This window comes from Gopherus evgoodei, chromosome 1 (assembly GCF_007399415.2).
Source record: "Gopherus evgoodei ecotype Sinaloan lineage chromosome 1, rGopEvg1_v1.p, whole genome shotgun sequence".
Lineage (NCBI taxonomy): Eukaryota > Metazoa > Chordata > Testudines > Testudinidae > Gopherus > Gopherus evgoodei.
This window is the reverse complement of record NC_044322.1, coordinates 107,446,207-107,465,491: the sequence shown is the minus strand read 5'-3', so window position 1 is coordinate 107,465,491 and position 19,285 is coordinate 107,446,207. Positions and strand designations below refer to the sequence as shown.

Below are 19,285 nucleotides of genomic sequence, written 5' to 3'. Positions count from 1 at the left end.
AATTTAATGGAACTATAGGATGTGCATCTATAGAGACAGTTAAATACTGAATTTCATATTTAAGAGTGGGAAAATACAGCCATATGAATGCTGGTAAAAAAAGACTTCTTTGTGTTATATATCTGGGGAAGTGCAAGACAATAGGGAATCTGAAAGACTAAGTTGTTTCATAGACAAATAATTTTATTTCAAAGAAAAATTGCTTTACGTTTTAAATAGTTTTTAATTTGTTTGGCCTTGCAGATTCACCGTTGTCCAGCAATGTCTCCAATGCCTAAGACAGAAAAGTATTCCAATAATAAGTGCTTTAATTCTAGTGTGTTTTGATGCCCATGTTAACTGCAAGTTAGTATATTTTAAGAAGACAGCAACATATTCCTTTAACTGAAGAAAGAGGCTAGTAGTAAGTTATCAGCAATACATATATCACATCAGCTGCCTTCTTCTGACTGCTTTGCAATAGTTACGCTCATGCTGGCATTTCATTTATAAACGCTTCTTATTTAAAGCGTATAGCTTGGCATAAAGGGACTGAGTGTAGGCAGTGGCGGCTCTAGACATTTTGATGCCCCAAGCACAGTGTCATGCCGCAGGGGGCACTTTGCCGCTCGCCAGTCCCGCGGCTCCAGTGGACCTCCCGCAGGCATGCCGCCAAAGGCACACTGCCTGCTGCCCTCCCGGCGACCGGCAGAGCGCCCCTCGCGGCATGCCGCCCCAAGCACGCACTTGGTGTGCTGGGGCCTGGAGCCGCCCCAGAGTGTAGGAGTGGATTTTTCCCCAAAATTTGAAATAAAAAATCTTTGTAGATGTTTGCAAGTTGTTTGGATTCTCACCACTGCAAGGTTTTCTCCAAAACTATTTTATTGACTTTTTTCAACTGGGTAATCATTTATTTTGGCATCCAGATCTGAGTATATACAGCATTATATAATTTATTTGATGACTTTTATCTATTTTTAGGGCTGTCGATTAATCGCAGTTAACTCACACTAAACTCAAAAAATTAACTGTGATTAAAAAAAGTAATCACAATTAATCACACCGTTAAACAATAGAATACCAATTGAAAATTATTAAATATGTTGGATATTTTTCTACATTTTCAAATATTGATTTCAATTACAACACAGAATACAAAGTGTACACGGCTCACTTTATATTATTTTTATTACAAATATATGCACTGTAAAAATGATAAACAACAAAAATAGTACTTTTCAATTCACCTCATACAAGTACCATAATGCAAGCTCTATCATGAAAAGTATAACTTACAAATGTAGATTTTTTTTTGTTACATAACTGCACTCAAAAACAAAACAATGTAAAACTTTAGAGTCTATAAGTCCACTCAGTCTTACTTCTTGTTCAGCCAGACAAACAAGTTTGTTTACATTTATGGGAGATGTTGCTGCCTGCTTCTTATTTACAGTGTCCCCTGAGAGTGAGAACAGATGTTCACATGGCACTTTTGTAGCCAGAGTTGCAAGGTATTTATTTACACGCCAGATATGCTAAACATTTGTATGCTCCTTCATGTTTCAGCCATTTCGGAGTACATGTTTCCATGCTGATGATATTCGTTAAAAAAATAGTGTGTTAATTAAATTTGTGACTGAACTCCTTGAGGGAGAATTGTATGTCCCCTGCTCTGTTTTACCCGCACTCTGCCATATATTTCATGTTATAACAGTCTCAGACAATGACCCAGCACATGTTTGATTTATGAACACTGTCACAGCAGATTTGACAAAATGCAAAGAAGGTACCAATGTGAGATTTCTAAAAAATAGCTACAGCACTTGACCCAAGCTTTAAGAATCTGAAATGCATAATATCTGAGAGGGACAAGGTGTGGGGCATGCTTTCAGAAGTCTTAAAAGAGCAACACTCCGATGCGGAAACTACAGAACCTGAACCACCAAAACAGAAAATCAATCTTCTGCTGGTGGCATCTGACTCAAATAATGAAAATTAACATGCATCGGTCTGCTCTGCTTCGGATCATTATTGAGCAGAACCCGTCATCTGCATGGATGCGTATCCTCTAGAATGGTGGTTGAAGCATGAAGGGATATCTGAATCTTTAGCGCATCTGGCATGTAAATATTTTGTGATGCTGGTTACAACAGTGCCATGCAAACACCTGTTCTCACTTTCAGGTGACACTGTAAACAAGAAGTGGGCAGCATTATCTCCTGCAAATGTAGCCAAACTTGTTTGTCTGAGCGATTGACTGAAGTAGGACTGAGTGGACTTGTAGGCTCTAAAGTTTTATAGTATTTTATTTTTGAATGCAGCTATTTTTTGTACATAATTTGACATTTGTAAGTTCAACTTTCAAGATGAAGAGATTGCACCATAGTACTTACATCAGGTGAATTGAAAATATTTTTTTTTACAGTGCAAATATTTGTAATAAAAAATAAATATAAAGTGAGCACTGTACCTTTTGTATTCTGTGTTGTAATTGAAATCAATATATTTCAAAATGTAGAAAACATTCAAAAATATTTAAATAAATGGTATTCAATTATTGTTTAACACCGCTATTAACGATGATTAATTTTTAATCACATGATTGATTGCAATTAATTTTTAATCGCTTGACAGTCCTACTCTTTTTATTTTCAGAAACATGAATTTCTCAAATATATTAATTTCTTCAGCAAATAATTATTGGCATGTGGATTATTCATGAACTGCAAATATTCAAAATTTGAATGTCACACTATGTTCAGTGATAACATAAGTCAGGTGGTATTGTTTCTGTTTCCCGGTTGATTTTATATGTATCAAAAAAGTGCAAATTTCCTATTGAATTGTAAAATCATATTGCTGTTATGCAGTTTGAAATATTTAGTGAATATGCAAGCATAACTTCCTTTTACAAGAATTTTTATTTGTAAAGCACAAGCATTTGTATATGCAATAAGTGTGAACACAAGAGTTGTGAATATAGATAAATCAAAATTCACATGGGAAGAAATATTCCAGAATCACAATTTTTGTACTATTCACCTAGCTCAAATTTTGTGATTCTTACATCCTTGAATATACTTTTGGTTAACTATGTGTTGTATTAATGGACTGCCTGTGATAATATATTCAAGTAGGAAACTTAAAATGAAGAAAGCCATTAAGAGGAGGAGATATTTCACTGGTATTTTTAGGACTTTATTTTGGGGCTAGATTTTTTTTGAAGATGGTATGTGGCTATCTATATATCCTTAAGATGAATGCAATGAGACATGGACAATGAAACTACACAAAACTTACTTTGTTGGTAAAAATCAAAAGCCATTTCATTCCAGATAAGGATAAAGCAAGACTTCTTTAGCTGTAGGAGGAAATAATGTTGAACCAAAAAAAGCCTTTAATAATGTCAACTATCTTGTTTGAGAAGATGAGTAATGGAAAGCTAAATTGATCACAAAGATGAATAAGATTAGTCAGTTGAAACTGGCACTCAGAATGAATAAAAAGCTTCTCAGATTCTACCCAGTATCATTTAAAACTGTTACTGTACTTTTCTACACAATAATAACAGAAAGTAAAGATGTTTGTCCTACTGTTTGCCATATACACATTCAGAGCATCATTTTTTTACATTCCTAAACAAAAAATATAAAATTAAATTTATGAAATGACTTCACAACTCTACAATCAACTGAAAGTTCTTGATTCATTGTGGTCAGTGATGTCTAGAGAGCTGAGTAAATTCTTGGGTCAGATTGTTTTCCCCTATTTTCAAGTGTAAATTACACTTTGTTATGGCACTGATACAATGCAGATAGCCTGTTTCAGGGTAATTATTATATTTCTCAAGGGGTTAGGCACTAAGGCTTTGGCTTTAGGCATTACACCACCACCTAATTGTGCATTTATTGCACAGAAATACTTAGTTCACACTGGGTCCTGTTTTGCAACCCTTGCTCACTCTGAATAGTACTTACTTATAAGAGCAAGTACATTACAGGATGAGGGCTGAGACTGTAATTGGCAGGGCCGGCTCCAGGCACCAGACCAGCAAGCAGTTGCTTGGGGCGGCCAACTATGAGGGGCAGCACATCCGGGTCTTCGGCAGTGGGTCCTGCACTCCTTCTCAGAGCGAGGGACCAGCCACCGAATTGCCGCCAAAGACTGAAGTGGAGGCGGTAGAGCTGCAGATAGCGATCACGGCTTTTTCTTTTCTTTTCTTTTCTTTTTGCTGCTTGGGGCAGCAAAAACCCTGGAGCCAACCCTGGTAATTGGGTAGCCCATGAATGGGTGTAAAAGGGTTAGTTCCAGTCATAATTTAGCCCTGAGATTACAATATTACACCCCCAGAGTATAGGTGATTTCTCATGACATGTATCTAAGGTTTTACAAGAAGTTTCTCAGTAGGATGCTTGTTTCTATTTTCTTCGTTTTTGTCAGATGGGACCAAGCAACACTGACCCATTTTCCTTTTTCTCATTTGGTAACTATTAAACCATTAACAGAATCTCTTGTGTCTGTGACCCTGACAAATCAGGAATGTGGGAATGGGGGGATTGTCATAATGAACAGTTATGTCTCCAGGGAAATCAAGTATATTTGTTTCTCAATACTGTCATCTTGCCATCATATCTGCTTTGGAAAGATTCTTCTATGCCTATATGTGTTTGAAGCATTTATAAGTATTGACAGTAGTTTTCAATTTGGGGGGAATGTGTATATCTAAGATTCTTTCTTTTTAAAATGTCTCTTTTATAATTGATACTGTTAGTTGGATCTGATTTTAAACACAAATCAAGGGCTTCAATATGAGCATCCTACTGAGGCCATGTCTACATCTAAAATTTTGCAGCGCTGGTTGTTACAGCTGTATTAGTACAGCTGTATAGGGCCAGCGCTGCAGAGTGGCCACACTTACAGCAACCAGCGCTGCAAGTGGTGTTAGATGTGGCCACACTGCAGCGCTGTTGGGCGGCTTCAAGGGGGGTTCCGGGAACGCGAGAGCAAACCAGGAAAGGAGACCAGCTTCGCCGCGGTTTGCTCTCGCGTTCCCGGAGCCACCCAGCAAACCGCAGGGAAGGAGACCTGCTTGCTCGGGGTTCCGGGAACGAGAGAGCAAACCGGGAAAGGAGACCAGCTTCGCCGCGGTTTGCTCTCGCGTTCCCCGAACCACCCTGCAAACCGCAGGGAAGGAGACCCGCTTGCTCGGGGTTCCGGGAACGAGAGAGCAAACCGGGAAAGGAGACCAGCTTCGCCGCGGTTTGCTCTCGCGTTCCCGGAGCCACCCAGCAAACCGCAGGGAAGGAGACCTGCTTGCTCGGGGTTCCGGGAACGAGAGAGCAAACCGGGAAAGGAGACCAGCTTCGCCGCGGTTTGCTCTCGCGTTCCCGGAGCCACCCAGCAAACCGCAGGGAAGGAGACCCGCTTGCTCGGGGTTCCGGGAACGAGAGAGCAAACCGGGAAAGGAGACCAGCTTCGCCGCGGTTTGCTCTCGCGTTCCCCGAACCACCCTGCAAACCGCAGGGAAGGAGACCTGCTTGCTCGGGGTTCCGGGAACGAGAGAGCAAACCGGGAAAGGAGACCAGCTTGATTACCAGAGGCTTCCTCCTTCCACGGAGGTCAAGAAAAGCGCTGGTAAGTGTCTACATTGGATTACCAGCGCTGGATCACCAGCGCTGGATCCTCTACACCCGAGACAAAACGGGAGTACGGCCAGCGCTGCAAACAGGGAGTTGCAGCGCTGGTGATGCCCTGCAGATGTGTACACCTTCAAAGTTGCAGCGCTGTAACTCCCTCACCAGCGCTGCAACTTTCTGATGTAGACAAGCCCTGAGATTTTTATTTCAATTTGTACTGAACATTTATTTTGAAGAGTTTTAGATACACGTCATGTTTTGTGATTTATTCTCTCCAGACTTCTAGATTCATTAAAAAAAATAGTCTGAGTGATCCGACAAAAAAGGCATTGCTGGCACACTGAACTATCTTTACCCCTCATGGTTTCTATTACTCTAGTCCACTAGAAAAACAGTAACCAAAGGGTTCAAGCACTGTTAGATTCATATGAAAAGTACAAAGTTAGGTTTCAATAGGGAGCACTTCCTCACTTTCTACAGAAAGAGCAAAATGTTTCCTTCATTTCCATTTCCCATAAAGCCTTCTAGGTTGATTTCTAAACAAGCTAAGGATGCAATATGCCCTACAGTTGCTTATTATATTGTAAACATTTATTATTGGTTCCTACACAGTTGCATTAACCATTTAAAAATGTAAATGACAAACTAGTATTAGAGGGGTAGTCTGGATCTGTAAAGAGCAACAAAGAGTCCTGTGGCACCTTATAGACTAACAGATGTATTGGAGCATAAGCTTTCGTGGGTGAATACCCACTTCGTCAGACGCACTGCGAAAGCTTATGCTCCAATACATCTGTTAGTCTATAAGGTGCCACAGGACTTTTTGTTGCCAATGACAAACTACTTTGTCCAAGGTATTGATTTGTTAAAGCCATTAAAAAAAATTCTTAGCTTCTAGAAGTACTACAAAAACAAACAAACAAACAAACAAACCAACCCACCCTAGAATACTTGGGATCTGGAAAGTGTGTTTTCATGGCATAATAAACAAACACGAGAAGATATTGTTTTCAGTTAAAAATTTCTCTGCTTTTGTCAGATCCCAGTTTCTCATGATTGCAATCCACACCTCTGTTCTGTTTTTTAAAAAGAACCAATTCATGCAGTAGTTTATATTCCAGAACTAGCCTTTGACAACTAGCAAATATACAAATTATTTACAATGTAAGAACGTAAGAATGGCCATATTGGGTCAGACCAATGGTTCATCTAACCCACTATCCTGTCTTCATACAGTGGCCAGTGATAGGTGCTTCGGAGACAATGAACAAAACAGGGCAATTATCGAGTGATCCATCCCCTGTAATCCACTCCCAGCTTCTGGCAGTCAGAAGCTTAGGACATCAAGAGCATAGTGTTGCATCCTCGACCATCTTGGCTAACAGCCATTGATGGACCTAGCCTCCATGAACGTATTTAATTCTCTTTTGAACCAAGTAACATTACTGGCCTTTACAACATCTCCTGGCAATGAGTTCCACAGGTTGACTGGTCATTGTGTGAAGTACTACTTTCTTATATTTGTTTTACATCTGCTACTTATTAAATTCATTGTGAGGCCCCCGGTTTTTGAGTTTTATGAAGGGGTAAAAACTTCCTTATTCACTTTCTTGTCACCATTCATGATTTTATAGATTGTTGTCATATCCCCTCCCCTTAGTTGTCTCTTTTCCAAGCTGAACAGCTCCAGTCGTTCCTCATATGGAAGTTGTTCCATACCCATAATTTTTTTTGCCCTTTTCTGTACCTTTTCCAGTCCTAATATATCTTTTCTGAGATGGTGTGATCAGAACAGCATGCAGTATTCAAGGTGTGAGAGTATCATGGATTTATATAGTAACATTGTGTTATTTACTGTCTTATCTATTCCTTTCCTCATAGTTCTGAACATTTTATTAGCTTTTTTGACTGCTGATGCATGTTGGGCAGATGTTATCAGAGAACTATTCACAAGGACTCCAAGTTCTTTCTTGAGTACTAACAGCTAATTTAGACTGCCTTCTCTTTGTATGTATAGTTGGGATTATGATTTCCAATGTGCATTAATTTGCACTTATCAACACTGAATTTCATCTGCCATTTTGTTGTCCAGTCATCCAGTTTTATGAGATCCCTTTGCAATTCTTTGCAGGCTGCTTTGGACTTATCTATCTCAAAACATTTTGGAACATCTGCAAATTTTGCCCACTCACTGTTTACCCCTTTTTCCAACTCATTTATGAATATATTTAATAGCACTGGTACCAGGACACATCCCAGGGGATACCACTATTTAATTCTCTCCATTCTGAAGACTGACCATTTATTCCTACCCTTTGTTTCCCATCTTTTAATGAGTTCCCAATCCATGAAAGAACCTTTCCCTCTTATCCCATGACTACTTACGTTGCTTAAGTGCCTTTGATGAGGGACCTCATCAAAGACTTTCTGAAAGTCCAACTATGCTATATCCACCAGATCATCCTTGTTCACGTCTGTTGACCCTCTCAAAGAATTTTAATAGATTGGTGAGACATAATTTCTCTTTACAATGCCATGCTGACTATTCCCCAACAAATCCTGTTATCTGTGTGTCTGATAATTCTGTTCTTTACTGCAGTTTTAACCAATTTGCCTTGTACTGAAGTTAGGTTTATTGGCCAAGGATTGCCTCTGAAGCCGTTTTAAAAAATTGGCCTCACATTAGCTATCCTCCAGTCATCTGGTACAGAGGCTAATTTAAGTGATAGGTTACATACCACAGTATGTCGTTCTGCAATTTCATATTTGAGTTCCTTCAGAACTCTTGAGTGAATACCATCTAGCCTCGGTCACTTATTACTCTTTAATTTATCAATTTGTTCCAAAATCTCCTCTACCAACATCTCAATCTGGGACAGTTCTTCAGATTTGTCACCTAAAAAGAATGGCTCTGGTGTAGGCCTCTCCCTACATCCCTGCAGTGAAGACTGATGCACAGAATTCATTTAGCTTCTCCACCATGGCCTTGTCTTTCCTGAGTACTCTTTTGTACTTATCACAGATGTTAACCAATTGTTTCTAAGCAAAACAATAAGCAGGTGGTATAGCATTTTTTGTACAACTGTGCATTTACTTGCAGCTGTCACAAAATAAACCTCATGTTAGATGATTCTGATGTTTTTTAAAATGTTCAGAGTTAATTATTCTATAATGTCATATACCAAATTAACACAGGGCAATTCACTAACAATTACAGTTTATTTATACATATATATATATATACACACACACTAATTCTGTGTGATGTTGCTTATATTCAAACTATGGAACCAGTCCTGCAGCTTTTACTTAGCTGAGTAACCTTTATTAAGGGCCAAATCCAGAGAGGTGTTGACCACTCACTCAGAGATGGAACTGAACACCTACTAATAGGTGCTAAAGGACCTCAAGATCTATAAAAATCAATGGAACTGACTCCATCACTTACCCTACTAGCTGACAGTTTCACTGTTCTATAGGAACATTACTGTGCTGAAGGTCATAGTAATGGAGAGAGAGAGAGGTAATTTCTCAGATAGCAAGGTCTAACTGTACAGAGAGCTTTGAATATCAGGATGGAGACCCTGAACTGGGTTCAGTACTCCTTGCAAAGAACAGAGCCCTGGGTTCACAACAGTGTGTGTTGCTCAACAAACAGGCTGCTGCATTGTGTAGGTGTTAGTGCTTTATGAGAACATGTAGCTTCAATCCTATCCATAGTCCTAAACATACTTTAAATTGTTGATTCCTGTAAACTAGTGGGCTAACTTACCAACCCCCCTGTACCAAAGAACATCTCCACTATAGGACTTCAATCTCTTTTCTTCCAGGTGTTAGTTCTTCAACATATCACTCACATCCTTTCCCTCTGATCTAGACTGGGGCCTTCCGCGCACCCCCACTAATCTCTACAGGATTACACTCCACAGGCCATCAGCCTGGGAAACAGGACAAGCCCCTCTGCTCCCTTCCCCTTCCCACCCTTTGCCTTGCAGGACCACACTCACAAGTCATCCACTTAAGAGTCTCATATAAACTGAGGTCTTCCTCCAACCTCAGGACTCCTGCTTTCTTCAGCTCAACTGAGCTTTTGCTGGCTTTTATGAGGACCAAGTGATCTTCAGGCTATCACCTCATCCCTATCCTCACAGTCACAGCTGAGAGGCAGCTGATTATTCAAGTGGGGCTGAGTCCAATTATCTTGAAGAGCCAGACACTCTGTGGAAGTTCAAATGCACAGAATATCTGTATCTAGTTGACACACAGTCTGACTGCACTCAGATTTCCAAAGGACCAGCCCACAGAGAAAAGGGAGACAAGAATAAAGGAGTAAACACTCCAAAAAATTCAGAGGAACTAGCTCAATCAAAGTTCCCTTTATCCTCCCCTCCAAAGATCCAGATTATGAGGCCAGACAGGAAGCAGCCTGACCCTCAAGAGCCATAATTTTGAGCTTTAACTCCTTTAAGAAGAAAATGTACGTTTGATGACGAGTTGAAAATGTAATCCTGAGCCATAGACTCATAGACTTTAGGGTCAGAAGGGACCAATATGATCATCTTGTCTGACCTCCTGCACAAAGCAGGCCACAGAACCCTACCCATCCACTTCTATAACAAACCCCTAACCTATGTCTGAATTACTGAAGTCTTCAAATTGTGATCTGAAGACCTCAAGCTGCAGAGAATCCACCAGCAAGTGATCCTTGCCCCATGCTGCAGAGGAAGGCGAAAAACCTCCAGGGCCTCTGCCAATCTGCCCCGCAGGAAAATTCCTTCCCGACCCCAAATATGGTGATCAGCTAAACCCTGAGCATGTGGGCAAGACTCACCAGCCAGCACTCAGGAAAGAATTCTCTGCAGTAACTCAGATCCCATCCCATCTAACATCCCATCACAGACCACTGGGCATACTTACCTGCTGATAATCAAAGATCAATTGCCAAAATTAAGCTATCCCATCATACCATCCCTTCCATAAACTTATCAAGCTTAGTCTTAGAGCCAGATATGTCTTTTGCCCTCATTACTCCCCTTGGAAGGCTGTTCCAGAACTTCATTCCTCTAATGGTTAGAAACCTTCATCTAATTTCAAGTCTAAACTTCCTAGTGTCCAGTTTATACCCATTTGTTCTTGTGTCTACATTGGTACTAAGCTTAAATAATTCCTCTCCCTCCCTAATATTAATCCCTCTGATATATTTATAAAGAGCAAGCATATCCCCCCTCAGCCTTCTTTTGGTTAGGCTAAACAAGCCAAGCTCTTTGAGTCTCCTTTCATAAGACAGGTTTTCTATTCCTCGGATCATCCTAGTAGCCCTTCTCTGTACCTGTTCCAGTTTTAATTCATCCTTCTTAAACATGAGAGACCAGAACTGCACACAGTATTCCAGATGAGGTCTCATCAGTGCCTTGTATAACAGTACTAACACCTCCTTATCTTTATTGGAAATACTTTGCCTGATGCATCTCAAGACCGCATTAGCTTTTTTAACTGCCATATCACATTGATGGCTCATAGTCATCCTGTGATCAACCAATACTCCAAGGTCCTTCTCCTCCTCTGTTGCTTCCAACTGACGTGTCCTGAATTTATAACTAAAATTCTTATTATTAATCCCTAAATGCATGACCTTGCACTTTTCACTATTAAATTTCATCCTATTACTATTACTCCAGTTTACAAGGTCATCCAGATCTTCCTGTATGATATCCCAGTCCTTCTCTGTGTTAGCAATGAGCCATGCCCTGCAACCTTTAAATTGAAGTTTTGAATCAGACCTGTCACCATGGGGAGGTGGTAGAGGGCACCCACACTCAAAGCCACAAAAGAACATGTGTGCCTAAAGTGGGAGTTAGGTGCCTAAATCCAAAATGTAGGGCCACTAAGATCCTGAAACTCCGTTCATCCATAAATGCTTAAAATCCTTCTGCACCTACAATTTTGCTGCAAAGTCTCCGAGGCACCTAAATTTCTGCCTTTGGGCACGCACATAGCTGTCTCTGGGAGGCATCCACACACACCCCCCCTCTTTCACCTAAGCTCTCTCTCAGTCCAATGCAACCCTCAAACCAGGAGAAGAGAGCTGGGGCAACACCTCTCCTCTTCAAGGTCTGATCCAATAGGTGTGCTCAGAGCATGCCTATCTTCACACAAAAAAGCTGGGGGAGGAGGCCTCCCTCACAACCTTTAATCCAATGGTTGGGATTGGGAGACCATGTTTCCCTTTCTCCATCTGCCTGAGGGGCAGAAATGATTTGAACAGAGGCTGCCCCCGTCCCAGGGGAGTGCCGTAGCCCCTGGACTATAGCATCACTCTCACTCGCCCAGTGCATATTTAATTATTTATATAAAATGTATGGCTTCAACAGGAGGGATTGAAAGAGACCCATTCAGAATATTCCATAGTCCACTGGTTAGGGAACCCCCTGTTCAAACTGCTTCTCCTCATCGAGCAGAGCAGATAATTGAACTGGAGTCTCCCGTATTCCAGATGTATGCCCTAGTCACTGGGCTAAAGGTTATAAGGGAGGCCCCTTCAACCACCTCCTCTCCTCCCCTCCCCCACTAGCCATTTTATGTGGAGTTAGGTGAGTGCTGTGCTGTTCTTGCAAGAAATGGCTTAGACATCTGACTCCAGGAGAGACTTCACTACTGTGGATCCCAAGCAGAGACAGGCAACTTGATCTAGCCTGGATTTGGATGCCTAACTCCCTAAGAGGGGTCCAACTTAAGACACATCTATCTTGTTGGCATCTACTATTGGTTAGCTTAGGCAGCTCCCCGCCTAGCATGCTGGCTTTTGTGGATTGCATTTGCAGGTGACTCTCTTCCCCCATGCACTGTATAGGGAACCTAGGCACCTAATCAGGGTGTGTGGATTCCACAGGGTGGCTGGGTGCCTAAAAGTGAGGAATTGCAATGCTTAAGTCCCTGTATAGATCTGGGCCTCACTACCTTCACAATGGCCTCCTGTGCAGCCCCAGAGGCCGCTCTGATGTGAGCAAAGAGCACTCTGAGCAGCTGGTGTCTCTTCCCCCTGCAGCTGCTCAGCAGGAAGTCCACTGATATTATAGGTGAATGAGGATAGTGGCTCTGGCTGGATCTTTATCTACTTCCCTACAAGTCTGCAGGAGCTCATCTGTCTCTCTTTGATCCCAGGGTAGCCCTTAAAGTACGACTTCTGCTCTCACATGGCCACCTGGAGCAGCCGTGAGAGAAGAAAAGGAGGAAAAGCTGAAAACCAGCAATCAGTGATGGCTCCTTGGTTCTTTGCACCAGATCTGCCAGTAGTTGCTCCAACTTGTGCCACCTGGCAATAGTTTCATAAGAACCATATACCAGCTGTGGACAACCAATATGCAGAATGGTCCAGCAACTCCTCCCTGTGTTTGGTATGGTGGGGGGATGGAGAGACTGAGCTCCCAACTGTCATCCATGTCACATGATATTCACGGATCTGGCAGCCCTGGCACTCATTCCTGCAACCCAGCTGGATCCTCATGCCTCAAGTCAGATGGTTAGCAGGAGCTGTACTAGCTCCTCTAAGTCACTAGGGGCTCCTACACTTCAGGCAGCCTCTCTGGCACCTGCTGTCTTACATCCACGCCTGGCCGGGTACCAGAACAAAGCAGCACAGAGGCTCAGGGTGGAGGAAAGGAAGAGTTGATTGTGGCAAGAGCTGCGAAGCAAGGCAGAAAGGGCTTAAACTTTATATATGTAAAATTAATGACACGTTTCCCTTTACATCTTGCCAGCCAGCACAGATGTTTTCACAATAATTTGTAAAGTTTTTAATGTACTTATGAATTAACTTCAGTCAGCAGCTTTTGATGTATAGTAATTAGCAGCAATCCAAAGGAGTGGTACTGCTTCTTAAGAAGGGGTCCTCCACCAAATTCTAAATTATACCCAGAGGCAGCAATGCTAATTACCATGAGAGCTTCATGTTTTCTTTATCCAATTGTTTGTTGAATGTGCTGAATTCCAAATGACCTTCAAAGGGAGGCTGATTATGTTGGCCACAGTTAGCCACAGGACAAGCAGATTCCATGCAACTTCTCTAGACCTCGTTATGAATGATAACTAATAGGCAACATGCCTATTGTGCATGGAGTGAGTCACCTCAAGAACAGAAAATGAGAATTGGGCCAGTTTATACTGAGGTTTTGTATGAACAAATACTCCCACTGAGGATTAGCATGAGATCAAACTCTACGCCAATTTAACCAGAGTCTCTAGTGGCAAAATGTTGTTGCTTAAACCAGATGTCCAGCTGAGCCTGTGACAGCCGAAGAGGACAACAAATATTAAATGCATCCAATGCACACACTGTCAAAGTGATAGTTTACAGAACTAAAAATAATTTTGTAAACATGTTGTGAAGTTCCTTGAATAAAATACCTTTTCCCCATTATTCACACATTTCTAATTAAAACTGAACTACAAATAACAAAATAAATGAGGAAAATATGTTTTGTGATAGCTCTTCCTTGGCTTTTAGTGGTTGGTTACCTATGACCTAATGGTATCAGGAGCACACTCAACTCTCAATTAAGTCAAAGGGAGTTGAGAGTAGTGAGTACAGCAGAATCTGCCCTAATTTGATAGTTTTTATAATTAATTTATAGTGGGCTTCCACTCACTAGGGCACATTAGTGTGTTTTTACTTTGCTATTTTAATATTTTCAAGTTTCTGCCCTACGCAGTTGTTTGGTTGGTTGCTCTTTTCTCCTCTTGAATAGATTCAGCAACCTGTGAAATAAGGGTTCATCAGCCAATACAAAAATACAAAATGTTTTAATCATAGTAGTTGGTAGTATTTCAGCAAGTAACTCTTTCCACCACCTCTAATGGGTATAAGAAACTTGATACTTGGCTTGTGGGACAAGGACGATAATAAGCAAAAACTTACCAAGCAAAAAAAAATACAATCCACCCAATTTCTTGAATCTTTTTACCACCACTAAAAGTTTTATCCTACAGTGCACCAAAAAGGATGTGCACGGAAGATGCACACCTGCTGAGCGAAGCATGCTGACTGAATAGGTATAGAGGCAGCAGCTGCTGAGGGAGTAATGTGTACCAATTAAGTCTGTGGCCCTTGCTCCTAAATCAGCTTCAATTGGAGCAGGATCTAGCCATCATAATTAAAAGCACGTAATGGCTTTGCACGTATCCCCTTCCATATGGATGCTCAATATCCAAAAGGCCTGCTGGGGGCATGGAGACTGAACATGACTATTACACTGTTGTTCAGTCCTAATCCACAATATGGTAATGAGGTGTTCTCCTGACATTGATATGGACAATCAGTAATTCTGCTATGAGCAGGAGTACTGCTGGTAATGTGTCGCTCCATCATCTACCTCCCAAGACAACAAGTAGCATCACCCTACGCAGAGGAGATCCTACACCTTTTGTGGCCTACCACCCTTCCTCTTCTACTGCCATGCAGGGTCAAGCCCAAGGACTGTAATAAGAAACTGAACTGGCACAAACTGAGTGGAAAGTGGAAAAAGGGAGCTCACATGGGACTCAAAAGACAGCAGCAAGGACGTGTGGCCTGCCTCTCCTAACCTTTTCTTAGCAGCAGGGGTCAGAAAGGGCTGAATTACTGTATCAGATGTAGAAGAGTCTGCCATTTAGGGCTCCTACATCCTGCAGCACTGGACATACACTCTTGCAAAGGTCAGGAGCTCTGCATGGCAACCTCATCCTGCAATGCTTTTCTTGCTCCCCTCAAAACATTGCTCCGGCCCCTTCTGCTTCATGCCAATGCATTCCACACAGTCCCAAATGGATCCCCTTCTGTGGAAGTTCTAAATCCCACAAACCTGATATTCCTCTGCTTTAATGCAAATAATGAGCACTGGGTATATATATCGTGCCCATTTTTTAGAAACATTTTAATAAAACTGAAGGTTACTAATGGTTTTATAATTGCTTAACATTGCCATATGATTCAGGGCAGCTTTGCCTCATAACAAGCCAGGGAGAAGTGGTTTGCCATATAACTTAGTTCAAATATGCTGCATAATGAAAGAGACCTTTGATAATAATCTTGTAATCCTCCACGCAAGTGCCAGATACTGTGTTTTGTCCCAGCATGTTTCTTTCTTAATTAAATCTTAGTTTCAGATGTGCGTTTAGTTGCTTCATTCAAACAATCCAAAACTGCTATAGGAAGAATAGTGAAGTAAAATAATAAATTATTCTTTTTCAGCGAAAATATTATTTAATGTATTTAACTCCTACAGCCTGATCCAAAGTGCACTGATGTTGGTGTGTTTTGGATTTGACCTCTACAGTGCAACATAAAAGGAAGACATTGGTACTTACACGGCCTCCTTTTTCAGGAAAACATTCACATCCCCTACTACAGTCTCTTCCGCCACATGGTCCTGTGTAAGATTTTCCACCCTGAAAACAGAACGCACACAAAAATATTAAATAATGTCAGCTATAGTATATAGGACAAAACAGTAAAACATATACTTGGAATGGTAAGCTCCCTAGCAGTTATCCAAAGCAAAGACTAGGCCTTCTTAATCCATTCTTTCCAAAGAGGAGGATTAGTAGATTTCCAGTTCCTCGTTATACACATTTTAGCAAAATCCATAACAGCCTAAAAAAGCATTGAGTCTAAATTTTAGGAGTAATGCTCAAAATTGTCATTAGGGGATTAACACTACGAACTACTGTGACACAAGATTTTCTACACTGATATAGAATTTCTAAATGTTGTTATAACTCCACATTGTGAATAGTATGTCTCATACATCTTTTTGATGCCTCTAGCAAACATCTGCATTACATAAGCACAACTGCTTGAATTCTTTGGGGGGGGGGTATTGTATAAGTCACGTATCACAATGCAGTGGACCATTCAATATCTGATAATAATTGTTATTGTATTGTCAAGACCTATCCAGTATATTCTAAGTTTTATTGCACGCAATAATTTAAATTCCCAAAGCAAACACTCACATTTGTTGTGAGGTGCTCTTGGCTCTCATACGTTTAAGTTCCTTTTTTGTTAGTTTTAGGGCATACAAAATTTAAATTAATTTGGATTCAAAATTTTCCCAACGTTTGATGAAACCCGGTAGCTAAAATGATAACATGTATCCTAGGAACTGAAATTGTGTCTTCAGCTTCCCAAAAGATTTCATATTTGTTTCAGAAAATAATCTCCCAGACATAATACTCCCCAACTTCATTCACTTTTTGTAATCACTAACATTTTGCTCAGGTCTGTTCATATTTTAATTAACTGACCAGCCAGATACAAACTCATCACATTATCTGAGATATGCACTTACTTTTTAAAATAATCTGTAGATGGAACGTGCACTTCCCTGTTAGTTTATGGGCTTTCATTTCCAGATATATTCCCCCCTACTCCTCTGAAACTCAAAGTGATTGTATAGCAGCAGTTCCATTCATTTTAACGGTTTCAGAGGGGTAGCCGTGTTAGTCGGTACAGCAAAAACAACAAAGAGGCTTTGTGGCAGCTTAGAGACTAACAAGTTCATTGGGGCATAAGCTTTCGTGGGCTATAACCCACTTCATCAGATGCATGGACTGAAAAATACAGTAGGCAGGTATTAATATAGAGCACATGAAAAGATGTGAATAAACACTGACTTATTGAAAACTGAGCTGAATATCTGAAAACTGTGTTAATAATTAAATGACATTTCAGGAGCTTGTACAATTAAATTGAAGGTAAGAACCAAAGCTGTAGCTTAAAATTCAAGAAGTCTACTGAAGAAGAAGCTGAGGTCAGAGGCAGCATTAATCTCTCATATTTTGGTTATGGTCTAGAACAGTGGTTCTCAATCAGGGGTTTGAGGCCCACTGGAGGGCCATGAGCAGGTTTCGGGGGGCTGCCAAGCAGGGCCAGTGTTAGATTTGCTGGGACCCAGGGCAGAAAGCTGAAGCCTCACTGTGTGGGGCTGAAGCCCAGGGCTCCCAGCCCTGCCACCTGGGGCTGAAGCCTGAGCAACTTAGCTTTGTGGGGACCCCTGTGGTGTGGGGCCCCAAGCAATTGCCCTGCTTGCTACACCCTAATGCTGAACTTGGTGGTACTACCAGGCCATGGAGGGTTTTTAGCATGGGGGGCAGGGGCTCAGAAAGAAAAAGGTTGAGACCCCTTGGCCTAAGAAGTTTCTTGCAACTTCTTGTCATTAAATATCCAACTATCATCTTAAGGCAACCATATTCTTTTGAAATCCTAAGCCTTGTTACAGTGAAGATTAATTACAGAAAGTGCTTTGAGATCTTTAGGTGAAAGGTATACAGTGTAAGTGCAGAGTGTTTTTATTCGTACAAATATATTCACTCAATAGCCAAGAGAGTGTTCTTTTTACAGTGTCTAAACACAGTCAGACCAAGGTACAGTGAGAATTATAGTTTGTAATCAAGTTAAATCATTTATTGATCAAGTTTTGTATTGTTTAGTCATCACTACTAATCCTTTAGCTCTTCAATCTTTAAACTGATTCTAAGTCACTTTCTTCATCACTAGCCATTAGCTATCATATGCATCACACATTAATGACTTTGGCTTTGCACAGTTATATCATTGGAAGGCTGATTTATTTGAACACTATTCTTCAACTCTACATTGAGCTCAGTGTGAGCAAGGATGGCAGTATCAGACCTAATGAGTATGCAAAAGCAATGATAGTCTGAAGTTATAGGCAGGGTGAGTATGTACTGGATATTAGACACAAAAATAATTTCCCATGGTATGTTGAAGACAGTTTTAAAGTAAGTCATTGAAGGTTATAGTGATATTTTCCTGATACTATATGCAGAGCAAGCAGTGAAATTCTTTTGGAGTGTATTCTGCTCTCTTTAAGTGCAGGTAATTCCTACTAATGTCAATAGGAGTTACACGTATTCAGAGAGGAGAATGGAGTTAATGTGTAACATTTTGCTGCAGATGAAGATAGACTTTACTATTTATGTACAAATAGGAGAGAATGTGAAACTGCCAGTAATGTCTGTGAACCTTGTGCATAAAACATGAGCATATTTAATATTAATCAAATTTATGTAAAAATGCAAGTATAAAGCTCATGTGTCCCAAAACAAAGAATATTTTGTCCTCTCTGTTCTCACAAACTTTTTGTCCCAAGACAATATTTCTTATGCCAGTACATGTCCAGCCAACAAAAGGCAATTCTCTGCAGAGAATTTAGAGAGACTTTTAGTTTTGACCTGAGTCCAGTTTTCTCAAGTAAAAACCATTAAAACAACAATAAACACTTACTGCCCATTCAAACTTCTGCATGTTTTAAAGATTTCTTTATTGCTACCATTGAACACAAAATAATCCACTTAAGTCATTGTCATCCCTGGATGCCCATTCAAACTCCTAGCAGTTGGTATTCTGAGAGAGAACAAAGCCAAACAGAGAACAAGGCTCCCAGTACAATTCTACTAGTATATCAAAAACAGGAAATATAGACCATTTCCTTATATGCAACTTTAAAAATTAAGGAGATTGTAATCAAAATATGGTATCAACATGGTATCAACAGATTCTGCATGCCCACATTGGCTTTGATACTATTGCTGCATTTCACGTTATACCTCTGCAATAACTGTACTCGCTGCTATCATGAAATACTGTAACTTTATTCTTTCTCTCAGCCACG

At 40.7% G+C, this 19,285-nt stretch overlaps 1 protein-coding gene across 1 annotated transcript in view; it reads right to left on the bottom strand.

The window, feature by feature from the left end:
• Window positions 1-19,285, bottom strand: part of COL4A2 (collagen type IV alpha 2 chain) — a 182,204-nt gene that overhangs the window by 160,415 nt on the left and 2,504 nt on the right. Inside the window, exon 2 of the mRNA XM_030545953.1 lies at window positions 15,957-16,037. Coding sequence (XP_030401813.1) covers window positions 15,957-16,037 — 81 coding nt within the window. The remainder of the gene's footprint in view (window positions 1-15,956; window positions 16,038-19,285) is intronic.